An 18,623-nucleotide genomic window follows, 5' to 3' on the forward strand; every position below is an offset into this window, starting at 1 on the left:
GTGGTGACAGCAAGAAGAAAGTCTCAGAAGACACAGTGAAGAGATCCCTGAGTAAGATACTTTCATTCGGTTCTTTTAAAATATATATATTTTTATAGATTTCAGAGAGGAAAGGAGAGGGAGAGAGAGATTGAAACATCAGTGATGAGAGAGAATCATGGATTGGCTGCCTCCTGCACACCTCTCACTCGGGATCGAGCCCACAACCCAGGCATGTGCCCTGACCAGGAATCGAACTGTGACTTCCTGGTTCAGAGGTCGCTACTCAACCACTGAGCGAGGTCAGCTGGGCTCACTCAGTTCTTTCATAATTTTTCGCCACAGAAAGATAGTTTCGGAAAAATTCAAAGGTCAGAGTTTCCAAAGGAAAATTCCCACAGATGACAAAGGGAAGGCTACTGACCTCCCTATGCTCTGTGCCCAATGCCAGCTCCCCCTCTCCCTCAGAGTCTGATGGAAAGAGTGAAGGTGCAGAGGAAGGAGGGACTCAAGTGCCAGGGGCACCTAATATTTAGATGTGCCCCTCCTTTTCACCCAATCAACTTGACCAAATTTCATTTCATACCAATTATATGCACTGTGGAGAGAAACACAAAGTAAGAGGCGTCCCTGGCTTCCAGAAACTTTCCATCTAGATAAAATCAACATCAGGGTATATGTGAAAAATAGTAAAAGATGGGAAATGCCCACCCAAGATAGTAACAGATGATACCTTATTAAATAGACAAATAATATCTGACTTTCAAAGGTTTTGAGAAAGATGTACATGTTGACCTTGGGCTTAGTGCCATTAGCATTTGAATACCAGGATACCCACTGTGCTAATGGATAATAGAAAGGAAAAGATATGCTCACACAAAAACTTGTACATGCATGTTCATAGCAGCATTAATCACAATAGCCCCAAACTGGAAACAACCGAAATGTCCATCTATTGATGAATGGATAAAATGTGGTCTATCCATAAAATGGAATATTATTTAGCCATAAAAAGCAACCAGGATCATGCTACAACATGGATAAGCCTTGAAAACATTATGCTGAGTGGAAGAAGTCAGACACAAAATGTCACATAGTGTATGATTTATTTGTATGAAATGTCTAGAACAGGCAAATCCATAGAAACACAAAAGCAGATTTGTGGTTGCCAGCGGCTGGGGAGGAGAAATGGGGGAGTGCCTGCTAATGGGTATGGGGTGATGGAAATAATCTGGAAGTAAATAGAGGTGATGGTTATGCAATGCTGAATGTGCTGAATACCACTAAATTGTACACTTCATTATTTATTTATTTATTTATTTAAAACTAGGGGCTCAGTGCACGAAATTCATGCACCTTGAAAGGAGCTGTGGGCTGTGAGGCTGTGGTAGGCACAGGGGCAGGTCTTGGCCCATCCTCCAGGCCCCCCATGTCCCTTGGTCCCCTGTCTGCTGGCAGTCCCGCTCCCGCCTGGCGCCGCTGCTCCCACACACTGATGGCACAGAGTGATTGGGGCCAATGCCAGCAGCGGATGCAAGAGGTGGCTGCTGGCTTTGATTGCCCCTCAGGAGCAGGGGGAGGTGGAGAAGCCCTGAGGGGCGATCAGGACCAGCAGCCGCCACTCACACCCGCTGATGGCACCAAGTGATTGGGGCTGGCATGTAGTGCCGGCAATGGTTGCTGGCAATGGGTGCAAGTGGCGGCTTCAGTGCCGGCAGCAGGTGCGAGTGCTGGGTGGGACCACGGAGCGCGGGAGCAAAGAATTTTCAGTAACCACCAGAGGCTGACCCCGATGACAGGAACCAGTGCCCCACCTTGGTCTGGCACCCCCTGCTCACCTGCTCCACCATCCCGCCATGGCCAATGTCCACCATGTTCCATGCTCTGCTGCCTTCTGCCAATGCCAGCCATGTTCTGTATGTGCCCCCTGGTGGTCAGCGCACATAATAGCGACCAGTTGTTCAGTTGTTTGGTTGTTCTGCTGTTAGGTCTACTTGCATATTAGCCTTTTATTATATAGGATTGTATAAATCCACCTTTAAAAGGGTGGATTTTGCCCTAGCCAGTTTGGCTCAGTGGATAAAGCATCAGCCTATGGACTGAAGGGTTGTGGGTTCAATTCCAGCCAAGCGCATGTATCTTGCCAACCAATCGATATGTCTCTTTCACATCAATGTTTCTCTCTCTGTGTCTGTCCCCTCCCTTCCACTCTCTCTGAAAAAAAAGGGGGGCGAGTTTTATGTTATGTGAATTTTACCTCAATTTATAACAATTAAAAAATAAAAGCTTCTATCATGTTGCCAGGGTTGAGAACCAGGGCATCAGTGAGAGGAGACAACAATTTTCAAAGTAGCAGGCCCAGTTCTAAAGGACAGTCCAGCACAGAGACCATAGGAGTACAAAGAATGGGCCCCTCACCCTTCTGTGGTAGGGGAGAGAGGAATAGGGAGGACAGTGTGTTCTAGTAAGGCCTGGGGGATAAACCAAAGCCAGCCAGGTGCAAAAGAGAAGGAAGGTCATTTAGTCAGGCATTGGGATTTGCTCTAAGTGAGATGAAGAGTCTTTAACATGAGATTAATGGACTTTAAGCAAGGGAACAACATGATCTGATTTATTTTTTAAGAGGCTCCCTCTGGCTGCTGGGTGGAGAATGGGCTGGAGGCAGCGACACAGTTATTCAGGGCAGAGATGGGTGCCTACATCCAAGGGTGTTTAAAATATGTTTTTCTTGATGAGAGAGAGAGAGAGAGAGGGAGAGAGAGAGAGAGAGGGAGAGAGAGAGAGAGAGAGAGAGAGAGAGAGAGAGAGAGAGAGAGAGAGAGAACAGAAAAGAGAAGAGAAGAGAAACATTCATTAGCTGCCTCTCATATGTACCCCAGACTGGGTGGGAGTGGATTGAGCCTGCAACCTGGGCATGTGTCCTGACCGGTCTCAGTCTTTCAGTGCAAAGGACAACACTCAACCAACTGAGCCAAACCAGCCAGAGCCATCCAAGGCTGTTTAGAAGGCAGAGTTTTTAGTACTTGATAATGGAGTGGATTAGACCAGGAAAGGAGTCAAGGCTGTCTCCTAGGTTTGTGGCCCTAGCAACTGGGAAATCCGTGGTGCCATTTACTGGTGGGGACCATGTGGGGGAGTGGCAGGGTGACAAGGATGGATTGTTCTGTTTTGGACATTGCAATGCCTCTGAAACAGCCATTAGACAATGCAGAACAGCCATTTGAATGTAGATATCTAGTTTCACAGAAGAAGCACGGCTGGAGAGGTAAAGGTGGGTGTGATCTACACGTGGGAATGAATGAGATGGCCCAGGGAGAGAGATTAGAGTGAGAAGAAAGAACCTGGCAGAAGGTACAGTGTGAGCAAAAACACAGAGAAAGGAAGAAGCACAGAGGTTTAGAGACCAGCAAGTGCTCCAGTGAGAATGGAAGCTGGGGCCAGGAGCAGTGGGAGGGAGATGGCTGAAGATGTCATCTGAGGCCAAATTCTGCAGGGCCTTGAATGCTGAGCTCAGGAGTTTATACCAGGTCCCAGGAACAATGGCAAGAAGCTTGAACAGGGCAGGACTGTGATCTGACTGAACACTTTCAGATCCCTCTAGTATGAAGAGTAGACAGAGAAAGGGAAGTAAGGATCCCAGTTAAGATGCTCCATTTTCTTGCATTAGTCTCAGGTGGTCACTTGTGCTGGGGTGTCCTTAGTGGGGATGGAAAGAGGGGAGTGCTTTGAGAAGTCTTGAAGGAATTGAATTGCTAGGTACTTAATACACGGTAATAAAGTTTTGTTAAAATTCACAAAATCAGTTAGTGGCAGATCTGTACTGCTCTGATTTTTCTCTCCCTCAGGTTACCCATGCCTGGTGATAAAAGTCTGAAATCAAACAGAGGTTTGACATTTGTATAGGAGTTAATGGAATAGGATGGTCTTGTTGGATGGGCTGGTATTTGGCTACTGTAATATCCAAATTCACATCCACCAGTGCCCTATGGATGTGTGTGTGTGCGTGTGTGTGCATGTGTCTGTCTGTGTGTAGGAGGGTGTTTGATGTATTTGGTGCCCCAAAGAAGTGGCAATACCCATTGAAAACCAGCAGGAGGTTATCTGAACACAATGTTGTTACCATTAATAGGATGCTGCTTTCCACATTTGTGTCCTGTAACTTCTTCTGAGGGGTTTCTTGGACTGCTTCCATTACAGGAAAAGACATAAAGAGGCCAAATATTGGTTTCTGTGGTTTGTGTCTCCCAAGTGCTTCAGGTAGACTTCACTACGTAAGTTAAATAAGTTCCTACATCTTCACATTTGGTAGGCAAATGTTAAGTCCTGTTCCTGCAGAGGTCAGGATTCAGAGTGGAAAATGCTGCCTCGGAAGTATTACAGAGACATAAATTATTTCTTGCCAAGTGCTTATGCAAATTTCATATTAATTCATCTGAGCACTAGAAAGAAATGTACAGAACAGTCTCTTGCATTAGGAAAACATGCAGGTATGAGGTTTTGCCCTGCTTGACTTGGCACACCGGCTTCCAGAAGATGGGTGGGCGTTTTGCATTTAGATTTCCAGAGAAGAGGACTCCTTCTCATGATAATGAGCCTTGAAACCAAGTCCTGACCCACTGGCATTTTGTACCCGTCTTCTTTTCCTCAGGATTGTTGTCACCATGGCCACCATTGCCATTATCATCACCGTTGTATGGTCCTTGGTGTATTAAAAAAAAAAACTCATGGGGGGCGGGGGTGGGTGGGAGCAGCCGGGGAGAGGTCAATGGGGGGGGGGGGGAAGGAGACATACGTAATACTTTTAACAATATAGAATTTAAATTAAAAAATAAAATAAAATAAAGAGAAAAAAACTGAAACCCCCAAACGTGAATTCTAACAGAAATAAAAAGGATGAGATGATTACTATCTAATGGGAATCTGTGGCACTGGATTACAAAATGCTCCGGTCAAAGGATCCCTTGGGGAGGTGGGGGTTGAGCAATTTTATGACACAAAGTTGCAACAGGTATGATTGGCGGGGCGGGGGGGGGGGGGATTCTGCAGAGGTGACTTCCAGAGAAATCGAAGTCACCTCTGTCTGTAAAGCTTCAGCTCCTGACCAGCCACACTGGGTTGTCTCCAGACAACCAGCAGAATCTGAGAGTCCACATCCCAGCTCCCTGCTCCACCTAAGCCTAGCTAAGCACTCCTGGAATTCTTGCCCCAGCCTCCTCACTCTTCTCCCTGCCTCTATGCCCCATCAAGATCCCCTCTCTACTTTCCCCAGCTTTTTATTCTTCAACTAGTGGCCTGGTGCACAAAATTCATACACAGGTGGGGGGTGTCCCTCAGCCCGGCCTGCACCCTCTCCAATCTGGGACCCCTCAGAGGATGTCCCACAGGGATCAGGCCTAAACCAGCAGTCAGACATTCCTCTTGCAATCCGGGACTGCTGGCTCCTAACCGCTCACCTGCCTGCCTGCCTGATTGCCCCTAACCACTCTGCCTGCCAGCCTGCTTGCCCCCCACTGGCCTTTTTGCCCCCAACTGCCCCCCCATTGGCCTTCTTGCCATCAACTGCCCCCCCTGCCAACCTGCTTGCCTCCAACTGCCCCCCCCGATGGCCTGCTCACCCCCAACTGCCCCCCCAGCCAGCCTGATCACCTCAACTGCCCCCCTGCCAGCCTGCTCACCCCCAACTGCCCCCGTGCCAGCCTGTTTACCCTCAACTGCCCCCTGCTGGCCTGCTCACCTCCAACTGCTCCCCCTACTGGCCTGATCGCTCCAACTACCCCCCCACTGGCCTGCTTGCCCCCAACTGCCCCCCCGCCAGCCTGACTGCCCCCAACTGCCCCCCACTGGCCTGCTTGCCCCCAACTGCCCCCCTGCCAGCCTCATGGTCCCCAACTGCCCCCCGGCAGCCTGCTCACCCCCAACTACCCCCCTTTCCCAGCTTCATGGCCTCCAACTGCCCTCCCCAGCCAGCCTGCTCACCCCCAACTGCCCTCCCCTCCTGGCCTGATCGTCCCTAACCGCCTCTGTCTCGGCCCTGCCACCATGGCTTTGTCTGGAAGGTCTCCTGGTCTCATTAGCATATTACCCTTTTATTAATACAGACTAGAGGCCCGGTGCACAAAAATTTGTGCACCTGGGAGGGAAGGCGGGGGTCCCTCAGCCTGGCCTGTGCCTCTTGCAGTCTGGGACCTCTCGGGAGACAACAACCTGCTGGCTTAGGCCTGCTCCCGGGTGGCAGAGGGCAGGCCCAATCCCTAGGTGCAGCCCCTGGTCGGGCTCAGAGCAAGGCCGACTGGGGAGTTGGGGTGCCGCCCCCTGTCATGCACAGAGCAGGGCGGATTGGGAGGTTGCGATGCCACCCTCAGTCACACTCAGGGTAGGGCCGATTGGGGGGTTGGGGCACCGCCCCCTGTCACACTCAAGGCAGGGTCGATGGGGAGGTTGCAGCGCCACCCCCTGTCACGCACAGAGCAGGGCCAATCAGGGGGTTGGGGCGCTGCCCCCTGTCATGCACAGAGCAGGGCCGATCAGGGGGTTGGGGAGCTCCCCCCTGTCATGCACAGAGCAGGGCCAATCAGGGGGTTGGGGAGCTCCCCCCTGTCACGCACAGAGCAGGGTGGATCAGGGGGTTGGGGCGCCGCCCTCTATCACCCACAGAGCAGGGCCGATCAGGGGGTTGGGGCGCCGCCACTCTCACACTCAGGGCAGGGCCGATGGGGAGGTTACGGCTTTACCCCATCACACACAGAGCAGGGCCCTTGGGCGGGGGGGGGGGGCGGGGTTGGGGCACCACCCTCTATCACCCACAGAGCAGGGCCGATCAGGGGGTTGGGGAGCTCCCCCCTATCAGGCACTGAGCAGGGCTGATCAGGGGGTTGGGGCACCTTCCCCTGTCACGAACAGAGCAGGGCAGATAGGGAGGTTGTGGCCCCGCCCCCTGTCACACACAGAGCCGCAGGGCGATCAGGGGGTTTGGGCGCTGCCCCGTCACACTGATCCCGGTGCCGGGAGGCCTCTCAGCTCCACTGATCTCAGTGCTGGGAGGCATATTACCCTTTTACTATATAGAATAGAGGCCTGGTGCATGGATGGAGGCTGGCTGGTTTGCCCTGAAGGGTGTCCTGGATAGGGTGGGGGTCCCCACTGGGGTGCCTGGCCAGCCTGGATGAGGGGATGATGGCTGTTTGCAGCTGGTCACACACCCTTCAGGGTGGGGGGTCCCCACTGGGGTGCCTGGCCAGTCTGGGTGAGGGGCTGAGGGCTGTTTTCAGGCTGGGACTGATGCTCCCAACTGCTCCTTTTATTCTTTTTTTTTATTTTATTCTGGGCCAGCTTTAGCTCTGAGGCTTGGCTCCAGCTCTGAGGCCTCAGCTGCTGAAAACAGGTATCTGGTTTGTTTCGGTTCTATAATCAAAACTCTGTATCAACTCCAGCTCTGAGATCCCAGCCGACTGAAAGCTGGTTTCTGGGGTTTTGTTTAGCTTCTATATTTGTTACAATGTTTGAAACTGCAGGCTCAGAGGCCGGCAAGGCAGGCGGGGAACATTGCAGTCCTCCGTCACTGAAGCAAGCAAGCCTTATGTTAGTTTCAAGCTGCCTGGCTGCCGGCCGCCATCTTGGCTGGCAGTTAATTTGCATATCTCACTGATTAGCCAATGGGAAGGGTAGCGGTCGTACTCCAATTACCATGTTTCTCTTTTATTAGATAGGATGGCTCTGTCACCTACAGTAGCATTTTCTAAGGGAGATGCTGGATTTTGTACAAGAGACCCCTGAGTCTCTGTAAAGAAATGGATCCATGAGCCTGGCCAGCGTGGCTCAGTGGTTGAGTGTTGACCTATGAACTAGGAGGTCATGGTTCGATTCCCGGTCAGGGCATATGCCCAGGTTGTGGGCTCGATCCCCAGTAAGGGATGTGCAGCAGGCAGCAGATTAATGATTCTCTCTCAGCATTGATGTTTCTCTCTCTCTCTCTCTCTCCCCTCACCTTCCTCTCTGAAATCAATAAAAAAAACCTATATTTTTTAAAAAGAAATAGATCCATGAAATGCCAATCTGATCTTGTCACTCTGCAGTCTCACCCCGGCCCCAGTGAAAACTCTTTGGGGTTCCCAGTTGCCTTTGGATACAGTCCAAACTTCATTTGCTCAGTGAGCCCTACAAGGCCCGGATACAGCTGACTCATATTCCATATGTTTTGAGCTTTCTCATTTCTGGGCCTTTGCTTCATCGGTTTTCACCCCCCCCCCCGCCCCCGCCACACACACACACACACACACACACACACACACACACACACACACCTATCTGTGTGGTGAATTATTACTTTTCCTTAAATCAGCTCAACCCTGGTCATCCAACTGGGATGGGCCCCCACAGTGCCCTGTGTTACCCTCCCTAATTGCCTGTATCACATGGAGTTATAATTGCTTGTCATCTGTCTCCTCCCCACAGGGCACCTGGGACTTGCTTTCCTCCCTGTCCTGAGAACTGGTACAGACCCACATACCTATCCCCTCCTTTCATGGACACTGCTTCCTCTACCACATATGTACTCTGAATCTAAATAAACTCTTCTCTTCAGCCCCACAGATCCCAGCCTCTCCCTGCTAGATGATGCCAGTAGCCACTCCTATAGTCACTCTGCTGTTTAATGGTTAAAACCCTGTACTGGCTTCCCTTTGTTCTCAGAATCAAATCTTTGCTCATTAGCATGGCATTCAAGGCTCTGCCTGACCTTGCCTTATCATAAAATCCAAGAACTCTGTGGAGAGGCGTAGAAGACTGAGAGATAATTTGCTTACAATTCAAAAAATATGAAAGGGAATATTGTTTTAGAATCAATTTTCAGGGCTTCTGTTTACATATGGGGTGTGGTGTGTTAAAAAAAAAAGTCCTGTTTCAGGGTCCTGGGTGGGGCTGAATATGCTGGTATAGGCAGTGATTCCCAGAATTGTGAATTTTACTAACAAGTAGCTAGCTAGCTTTCTTTCTTTCTTTCTTTCTTTCTTTCTTTCTTTCTTTCTTTCCTTCCTTCTTTCTTTCTTTCTTTTAAATTTGGGGATGGGTAGGGTTGCCAACTTCCTATTTTGCAAAGTAAGCACATTAAACAAAACACTGCCATCTTTTCATGAAATAAAGGACTTTTGTATACTAAAAAGCCTATGATTTCAGAATAAAGGTCAGTACTCTAGCTTTATGGGGAAAAACTTGCAACAACAACCGCATTTTTCTTCTTTCGCCTGGGACTGGTAAAGACCTGATGTGTGATGTCAGGCATTTGGGGAACTGTTGTAGCCCTTGGTGCTCCCCCGCCCCTCTACTAGCTAGCCTCTGTAATTCCCATTGAAATGCATGAAGTCTTTGTCTCTTAATTGGCCCGCACAGTGGGGAGTTCAGGGGTAGGGGAAACGTGGCTCCCTTTCCCACCCCTATGGTGCAGGGACCCACAAACTAGTTTGGTTAAGAGGGATTAACCAAAGGCTGTGCCAGAAAGGAGGAAGCAGATGGAAGGGCTGTTGAAGCCATGAGCACAAGCTGAGCTGCCTTGGGTCCCATCAGCCTTTGTCGCTGCCCTCCCTCTCCATTCTGGCCCAAGGATCAATGGGAGTGGAGGTTAGCAGGAAATGGCACTCGTGACATGGACACTGGTGCTCTCAAGTGGCCCCTTCCACTCCACAGTGGTGGTGGCAGCGGTGGCAAGGCCTGTCCAGTGGCCTGGTGGGCAGATGCTTCTAAGTGAGAGTGATTTTGTTTTTATTTTATTCTATTTTTAAATCTTTATTGTTGAAAGTATTACATATATCCCCCCTTTTTCCTCACCGACCCCCTCCACCTACCCCCATACCAGCCCCAAGCCCTCACCACTGGTGTGAGTGAATTTGGCCATGGGTGAAGGAGGCCCCCTTGGGGCACTTTGCAAGAAAGGGTCTGTGACACTTGGGATATAGACTGGAACTCTGCACTATGATAGTGAGATATAGCTGTTTTGGAATTTAGAGTACTCTTCTCAAGGCTATGGTGTGTAATGAGGGTGAGGGCAGAAGGTTGGGAAATGGTGGAATACCAGGCTAGCCCTCAGAAGTCCTCCCAGCTCCATCTGTGCCTCTCTTGTACTCTCAGACTCAACCAACTTGCCTGATGGCCATTTGTCTATGGCAGGGGTGGGCAAACTTTTTGACTCAAGGGCCACAATGGGTTCTTAAACTGGACCGGAGGGCCGGAACAAAAGCATGGATGGAGTGTTTGTGTGAACTAATATAAATTCAAAGTAAACATCATTACATAAAAGGGTATGGTCTTTTTTTTCAATAGTTTTATTCATTTCAAACTGGCCGGATCTGGCCCGCGGGCCGTAGTTTGCCCACGGCTGGTCTATGGGGTACTTCTCTGTCAGAGCTGAGGAAAATAGGGCTTTTTAGGAGAGAAGCTTGCCAGACCAAATGGTTTTCCAATTGGTGACAATTTTCAGGATGTGAGAAGTTCAGCAAGGTGTAAGGAGTTGCAAGAGGGTGGGGACAAGGCTGGCTGGGCCAGGAGTTGGCCCCAGTTCCCATGTTCAGGGGCAGTGGGGAGTGTATGTGTGTGTGTGTCCAGGGGCAGGCACAGAATCAGTTTCTAAGTGTAGAATTTCCTGTTTGTAAGTCAACTCCATGTTCCATTTCAATTCAGCAGGATAACTATTATCTGATTGACAGGATTACCAAGTTCTAGGCTGGTCTTCAGCCTGGCAGACTCAGGACATAGATGTCATCAGCCTTTTCAGACTCACACTAACCTAATATATGAGACTTAGAGACTAGCCTGGGCCCAGATGAGTCATTTTACATAGGGAGAGTTATCTGGTAGGATAACTGACCTCAGACATTTTCAATATTTTGATTAATTACATTTTTGAGTGGGTGTCTTTTGGCACACGGTAAACATTATCCCTTTCTCTTTTTAAAAAATATATTTTTACTAGTGGCCCAGTGCATGAAATTTGTGCACATTAAAAGGGAATTAATTAGAGGAAATATTTTAATATTGCTATTTGCCCTTTCTCTATAATGGAAGTGTCAGAAATGAAAGAAAATTAGTAAAATGTATATGAAAATCTTCTTCCTGTCAGAGTCTGGGGCACGCCACAGGACCCAGAGTCAAGTCCCTGCTCACCCGCGTGCACCTCGAAATTTCGTGAGACCCAGACCTAGCTGGCCCTACTCCCATTAGGCGAGATCCAGACCCGGCCCCACCCCTATCAATCCCTGCCGGGAAGGGGGCGCAGCCTCAGGTCCCCTGGCCCAGTGCTGGGATGGGAGGCGTGGCCTGAGGTCCCTCATCAAGCCCTGCTGGGTGGGGGGCATGGACTGAGGTCCCTCGTCAAGCCCCACCAGGCGGGGGGGCGTGATCTGAGGTCCCCCTTCAAGCCCCACCGGGCAGGGGGTGTGGCCTGAGGTCCCCCGCCCTGGCCCGGTGCCACACAGCCTCAGGTCCCTGCTGATTGTTCGTTATGGCTAGTTATGGGAACCCCATCTCCACTGTGGGCACAGCCATCCTGTGTTACGGCAACCCTGCCTCTGCTGTGGGTGCAGCCATCTTGTGACAGCATCATAGAGTGAGGGTCAATTTTCACATCACCTCTTTATTAAATAGGATTGACTTCAGAGAGGAAAGGAGAGGAAGAGAAAGATAGAAACATCAATGATGAGAGAGAATTTTTTATTGGCTACCTCCTTCACATCCCACACTGGGGATTGAGCCTGCAACCCAGGCATGTGCCCCATACCTGAACCGTGACCTCCTGGTTCATAGGTCGACACTCAACCACTGACCTATGCCAGCTGGGCAACATTACCCTTTTCTGTTGGTTCTTATTCCTGTGTCATCCTGTGTTCTGGTGGAGCACACTGTTTAGGTCTCACACCATCACCTGTTAATATTCATCCTTTTCACCCCTGGCTGGTGTGGCTAAATGGTTGGACATTCTCCTTGTGCACCAGAAGGTTGCCAGTTCAATTCTTAGTCAGGGCACATGTCTGGGTTGTGGGCTTGATACCCGGTAGGGGGTGTGTAGGATACAACCAATTGATCACATCCATGTTTCTCCTTTCCTCTCCTTTCCTCTCTCTCTAAAAAATTCAATAAAAAATATTTTTAAAATATTCATCCTTGTCAGAGTTCAAGATGCTAGAACAGAGGCCAGAAAACTTCTCTGTAAAGGTAGTAATTATTTTAGGCTTTGTGGGCGCCATGATCCCTGTCACAATAACAACTCTGCTGTGCCAGCACAGAGATAGCCATCAACAATACAGAAATGAATGGGTGCGCCCACAAACTTCATGGGCCCTGACATTTGAATTTCATATAACTAACTCTCCCATGTCACAAAATAATCTTCTTTTGATTTTTTTCAAGCATTTAAACATACAAAAACACTCCTAGACTGCAGGCCATGCAGAGAAACAGGTGGGCTGGATTTGGCCAGTGGGCCAATTACCCGAGCTAGAAGATAGTTTTACTGTGTATTACACCATGACCAGTATTCTGCTGGTGGGGTTTAGGTGTCTGCATTACACATGTACCAGATAGAGCTCCTGGTGGGTGTGACTGTCCAGGGCATGTTGACTGAGATGGCCTCAACTCAGAGGCTGCATTTTCCTCACTTCCTCAGTGTAGACCACCCACTTTCCACCATGTCAGTTAATCCTTAGCACAACCTTATTGAGTCCAGCCAGGATTTCATCTCTGCTTGGCTCTAAAGCACATGTTCTTAGCCATTCACCCACTGGGCTTCCTAGTGATCCCCTTGTGCCTTTGGACACTAAGGAACTGGAGCTGATTTACTCTTCAACCTCAAGGAACCTCCATTTTACTTCTTTCCCCTCATTAATCATTGAGATGCTACATGAAGTTGTGAGGAATAAAAAATAAGGGTAAAATACCTAGAGTATACCATGCATATAGTATGTGTTCGATAACTAGCTATTTCTGCTCGTAGTGACACAGAATAAGTAAGCACTGCCCTGAAAATCCAAACAGCCACTTACTCCTTATGTTTTATTTTTCAAGCCCCAGGATTCAGGGCAAAGGATGGAAGTCACAGGCTCCATTTCAAGGAGACCCTTACCCCCCACTATGGCTCAGAGGGTGATTGATGGAAGGCACTAGTGGTGGTGGGGTCTTTGGGGGGGTGGGCCCGGCGATGTGGGGCACAGGAAGTCTACGAAGGAACACTGGGTGGACGTGGTAGTAGCTGCCCTTTAAGGACGATGTGGCCCAATGCAGCCCATGTCGAATAATGGTAGGGACAGGCTTGACGCCCCTGCTCTGCCACTCAGGACAGCAGCGGTGCTTTCTCTTTGTCCTCGAAAGCTGGCTGTAGCTGGAGCCCTTCTTGAGGGCGTTCACCTCAAAGGCTGGAATGGGCATTTTGCTCTTCAGGGCAGTGCCAGAGTCTGATTTTGCCAGGTCCAGGACACGGACTTCGTTTGCGGGGGTTCATGGGAAAGGACTGCAGCGCGTTTGTCTATTTGTGAGCTCGTTTACAGCGCGACTCTGCAGATATGAACTTGCGCTTTCGGCACATTCATCAAAGTCTCCAGAGAGCTAACCCTGTGCCTACCCCTTTGTCCCCTGGGCCCGCGGCACTCCAGTTTAGCTCGCCCCACCCCTTCCCTCTGGCCTGCCCTGGAGCTCCGACCTCGGGCTAGTTTCCTCCAGACATACCGCTGTTTTGCCAACCGTGGCCAGACACGAAAACAGCCCTTTTTGTTAACCTCTGGACGGGGTTCCACTACAGTTTCCTGCAGGCATCAGCGAGTGGGCGGGCAGCCAGCGGCTCTGAAAAACTAAGGTCGGCTACAGCGACTGAGGCAAAAGCGCGGGTGCCATCCTGGAGCCGCAGCCAGAGGGGCCTTTAGGGAAGAGCCTTTATCCTGATGACACCAAGGTCAGAAGGGGTAGAGCTCTGTCCAAGGGTCACCAGTCTGGCAGACCGCACCGGGCATGTGCGCCGCCCTAGGTCCCGCCACGGCCCGGCCCGGAATCTGGCGCACTGCGTGTAAATCACCCCACACTCGCCTCCCGCACCTCTGGCTCCTCCACACTGCTCTGGGCCCGCAGGGTCCACCTCGGAGACTTCCATCTCCAGGACCCTGGTGGGAAGGAACCTGCGGGCCGCTTGCTGGTGCTGGCCCCGCACCCAACCCAGACAACCCCGCCCGCAGGGTGTCCTCTGGATCCGCCTCTGGCACACCAGCCCCGCCCCCGAAACTGCAGGCTCCCCCAGCCGCCCGCGTCTCTGGTGCAAACCCGCCCCCCCTCACCTCACCCAAGCCGGGCGCGCCCCCGGTGTCTGCGCTCGCGCGCGCCCCTTTCGTCCCTCCCGGTGCGCGCTGCACGCACCGGCTCTGGGCGGGTCCTGCGGTGGTGGCAAGGCTCCTCCTCCTGCTGCTCCGCCTCTTTCCCCGCTCCATCTGGACCTACTCCTCGGGTGCTCTCGCGCAAACTGTTCTCCTCTGGGTCCCCTCCGTCCGCTCCCAGCAATGGTGGCCTGGCGCTCGGCGTTCCTCATCTGCCTCGCTTTCTCCTTGGACACTCTGGTCCAGAGAGGTAAGGCGAGCGGGGTGCACGCGGGGACCACCCCCCTAGGGCCCGTGGGGCGGGGGCTCGACGCCCTTGCGGCTCAGTGGTGCGCATGAGCGGCCCGGTGCCCGCCCCAAGGGCCTGCGCCGGACGCAGTTGGCGGGCGGTGGGGCGGGGGTGCGAGCCCCAAGCCCACTGGGGGCTGACCCTGCTGCGATCCACGTGGCCGGAAAGGAGGGAGCGGGACCCCTTCTGGTGCTGGGCTGGAAACAGCAGGATAGTACCCCTTAAAATTCTGAACAAGGTGTCACCACCGGTGACAACAGCTGTCCCCAGGAGATTGCCTTTGGGAAACCTTGAAGAGAGCACTCATTCCCTCCAGCGGGGCTTCTCGAAATGTGTTTCTAGGTCACCTGCGACAGAAACACCTGGCGAGCTTGCTGGGCGCCTTCCTACCCCCTTTTTCAGGATCTCTGTGGGGACAGCGAGGTGTAGGTCTAACCAGCTCCCCAGGTGCCTCTGGTGACCGCCCCAGTTTTTGAAACATTAATGATATTTTTGCCAAAGATGGGGAGAGAGAAATCCTGCCGAATCAAGGCAGTAAGTTTCTTAGATCCTGGCTATTCAAAGTGTGGTCCAGGGCCCGCGCTCCATCACCTGGGACTCGTTGGGAATGCAGCATCTGGAGACCCCTGCCTCTGATCTGTGTCAGAGTCTTCATTTTAACTGGATCCCCGGGTAATTTGCACTCAAGTTTGAGAAGCATCTTAAAATAAGTTGTCTGTGGTTAAAAATAGGGTCTCACACTTGTACTGGCAGAATCTTCTCAATTATTTATATCCCACCCCCACATCAAAAAAGGGGTTTAAAAAAAACAACACTGCAGTTGAGTACAGAATTGTGCTCTGAGCTTCTTGACAACCAAGGCAAATTCAACTAATGAAAAACAAATGAGCTGAGCAAAAATAAAAGTTTGTCCTAGTACTGACTTCTTGTGGGCTTTATGTTACATATAAGGAGCTCTAGAAAACAGTAGACAGTGCTAGACAAAATAGTTTTGCAAAAGATGCAGAAATGTTTCTCATGTGGGCAATTCTCCTGGAGTTGGTACAACATGGGGCAAAGGTGCCAGGCTCTGTTCTAGACACTGGTGGTGCAGTGAACAGAACTGAGACTGTCCTCATGGAGCTGATGTTCTGGTGGGGGGTGAAAACAACTACAAACATGGCAGTATGGCATATTGTTCGTGCCTTGAAGAAAAATAAAGTTACAGGGTTGTGGAATTTTCTATTTCTTTTTGTGTATAATGCATTTGTGGGAAAAAGTATAATCATTTAATTGACTTGCATCTAACGATGTGGAAATTTTGAGTGTGGAAGCACAAAAAAGTTAGAAAAATGATACTCCTTTAAAGGCTATCTTCTGAAAGTTTTCAACATGCTACGTACATTGAGAAGGTGAAGAATGTAAATGATCAAGTCTCAGTTTTTCACCATCATGTGTTACACTAGGTCAGTGGTCGGCAAACTGCGGCTCACAAGCCGCATGCGGCTCTTTGGCCCCTTGAGTGTGGCTCTTCCACAAAATACCGACTTCTGCGCATGGGCCACGAAGTTTCAATCGCACTGTACATGTGCGCCCGCACGTGGTATTTTGTGGAAGAGCCAGACTCAAGGGGCCAAAGAGCCGCATGTGGCTCGCGAGCCGCAGTTTGCTGACCACTGCACTAGGTGATTTAGGAGGTGGTAGAGGAAACTGCGAACTGGTTGAGCCTCAACCCATGAATCAGGAGGTCATAGTTTGATTCCCAGTCAGGGAACATCTCCGGGTTGTGGACTCCATCCCCAGTAAGGGATGTGCAGGAGGCAGCCGATCAAGGATTCTCATCATTGATGTTTCTCTCTCTCTCTCTCCCTCTCCCTTCCTCTCTGAAATCAATAAATAATTTTTTTGGTTAATCCTCACTTGACAATACTTTTAAAATAATTCTTTATTGTTGAAAGTATTACATATGCCCCCTTTCCCCCCCATTGACCCCCTACATCCCGCCCCCACCCCAGGCCTTCAGTACCCTATTGTCTGTGTCCATGGGTTATGCATATATACATACAAGGTCTTTGGTTGATTACCTCCCACCCACTTACTCTCCCCTGTGTTCCCTCTGAAATTCTGCATTCTGTTCCATGCTTTGAGTCTCTGGATCCACCCCATTCAGCAGTCGAGGATATTTTTCCCATGTTTTTTTTCCCAGAGAGAGTGGAAAGGAGGGAGGGAGGGAGAGAGATGAGAGAGAGAGAGAGAGAGAGAGAGAGAGAGAGAGAGAGAGAGAAAGAAAGAAACATCGATATGATGTTAGAGACACATCAGTTGGTTACCTCCTGCATGGGCCCTGACCAGGGCTGGGAGTCAAACTTGCAACCCAGGTATGCGTCCTAGACCAGTAATGGAACCCAAGACCCTTCGGTGCATGGGCCGACACTCTACTGAGCCACGCTGGCCAGGGCCAGTGAAACCATTTTACAGATGACTAAATGGAGGCGAATAACTTTCCTCATGTGGCAAAGCTAAGATTTCATCCAGGCTTGTCTGATTCCACAGTCCTTGCTTTCAAGCACTATATATATGCCCTTACTCCTGGAGGTTGCCCTCCTTCTACAGCTTACTGGCCAAGTGGCCTTTGTAAAATACTCTGAACCTTGGCCAGTTTGCTTATCTGGATAGTGCCTAACAACTCACAAAGCTTTGTGGAGGGGACCAGGTATGTGTCACTCTCAGATCTGCAGCGCTGTCACCAGCTACCATCTCCAGAGTGCTTGCTGTGTGCTAGGCACTTCACATTTATTGTTGTTAATTACCCCAACAATTTTGCTGGTCCTTCCAATTGAGGGACACCTGGTCAAATAGCTTAAAAGAGAGAGCCAAGATACCATCTAGATCAGTGGTTCTCAACCTTCCTAATGCCACGACCCTTTAATACAGTTCCTCATGTTGTGGTGACCCCCAATTTCATTGTTACAAATTGAACATAATTAAACATAGCGATTAATCACAAAAACAATATGTAATTATATATGTGTTTTCCGATGGTCTTAGGCGACCCCTGTGAAAGGGTTGTTCGACCCCCAAAGGGGTCACGACCCACAGGTTGAGAACCGCTGATCTAGATAAAGCTGCTACCCAGTGAGCTTTTTTATTTTATTTATTTTTAAAATATATTTTAATTGATTTTTCAAGAGAGAGGAAGGAGTGGAGAGAGAGAGAGAGAGAGAGAGAGAGAGAGAGAGACAGACATTGATTGGCTGCCTTCTGCACACCCCTTACCAGGGATTGAGCCTGTAATCTGGGCATGTGCCCTGACTGGGAATCGAACCTGCAACCTTTTCATACAAGGACTATGCCCAACCAACTGAGCCACACTGGCCAAGGCCTTTTTTATTTTAAGTAAGAAAGCTGAACCAGAAAAAGCTTTTTTTTTTTTTTTTTTTTTCCAGAAGAAGCTTTTGCTTCAAGGTAGGGCCCAGGTTTCTGGATCTTTTGTGCAAAATACAGTGATAATTATGGGTTTCACATTGGTGTTTTTTTCTAGGTATGTGGGCAGTTACAGTTTTAGAATGGCTGTGTTTCCTGGAGCCCCAAAGTGGTAGATTGGGTGGGCCTGCCCAAGAGCCACTTATTCTGGTCTTCATCCTCAACAGTGAGGCGTGACTGAGAAAGCCTGATTGGCTTCAGAAAGCACACACAACCTTGAAGCATGATTTGTAAAATCCCTCCAGATGCTGGCAAGTTGAGACAGACTTTAGGCTCCAAGGAGTTTAAAAGGGTGGTTAAGAAATCATCCCTGTTCTAATTACAGATGGTTTTTTAGTGCATTGTGTATTTTACTAGTTCGGAAAGCTCTGAGGACAGGTCTCTAGCCTGTGTGCACCTACAGAAATGGGAAGCTGTTCTTTTGAGCAGTGGGGAGAAGCAGCTCAGTGGAACAGGTGTGTAGTAATCATAACGAGGGCTCTGTTTCCCCAATGTCTTCCACACTCCAGGCCCTCAGTGCCTCATACCCATCTCCTCATCATAACTGCCCTGAA

At 50.0% G+C, this 18,623-nt stretch overlaps 1 protein-coding gene across 3 annotated transcripts in view; it reads left to right on the forward strand.

Moving 5' to 3' along the window:
• The first annotated feature begins 14,376 nt into the window (after positions 1-14,376).
• CD99L2 (CD99 molecule like 2) overlaps positions 14,377-18,623 on the forward strand; it is a 98,211-nt gene continuing 93,964 nt past the window's right edge. The window contains exon 1 of one of the 3 annotated variants that reach the window (XM_036304270.1): positions 14,377-14,568. In XM_036304270.1, coding sequence (XP_036160163.1) covers positions 14,502-14,568 — 67 coding nt within the window. In that variant the 5' untranslated portion in view covers positions 14,377-14,501. The remainder of the gene's footprint in view (positions 14,569-18,623) is intronic. The other 2 variants (XM_036304271.1, XM_036304272.1) reach the window with 2 other exon arrangements.

The sequence above is a fragment of the Myotis myotis genome, unplaced genomic scaffold, assembly GCF_014108235.1.
Source record: "Myotis myotis isolate mMyoMyo1 unplaced genomic scaffold, mMyoMyo1.p scaffold_m19_p_4, whole genome shotgun sequence".
In the NCBI taxonomy this organism is placed as follows: Eukaryota; Metazoa; Chordata; class Mammalia; order Chiroptera; family Vespertilionidae; genus Myotis; species Myotis myotis.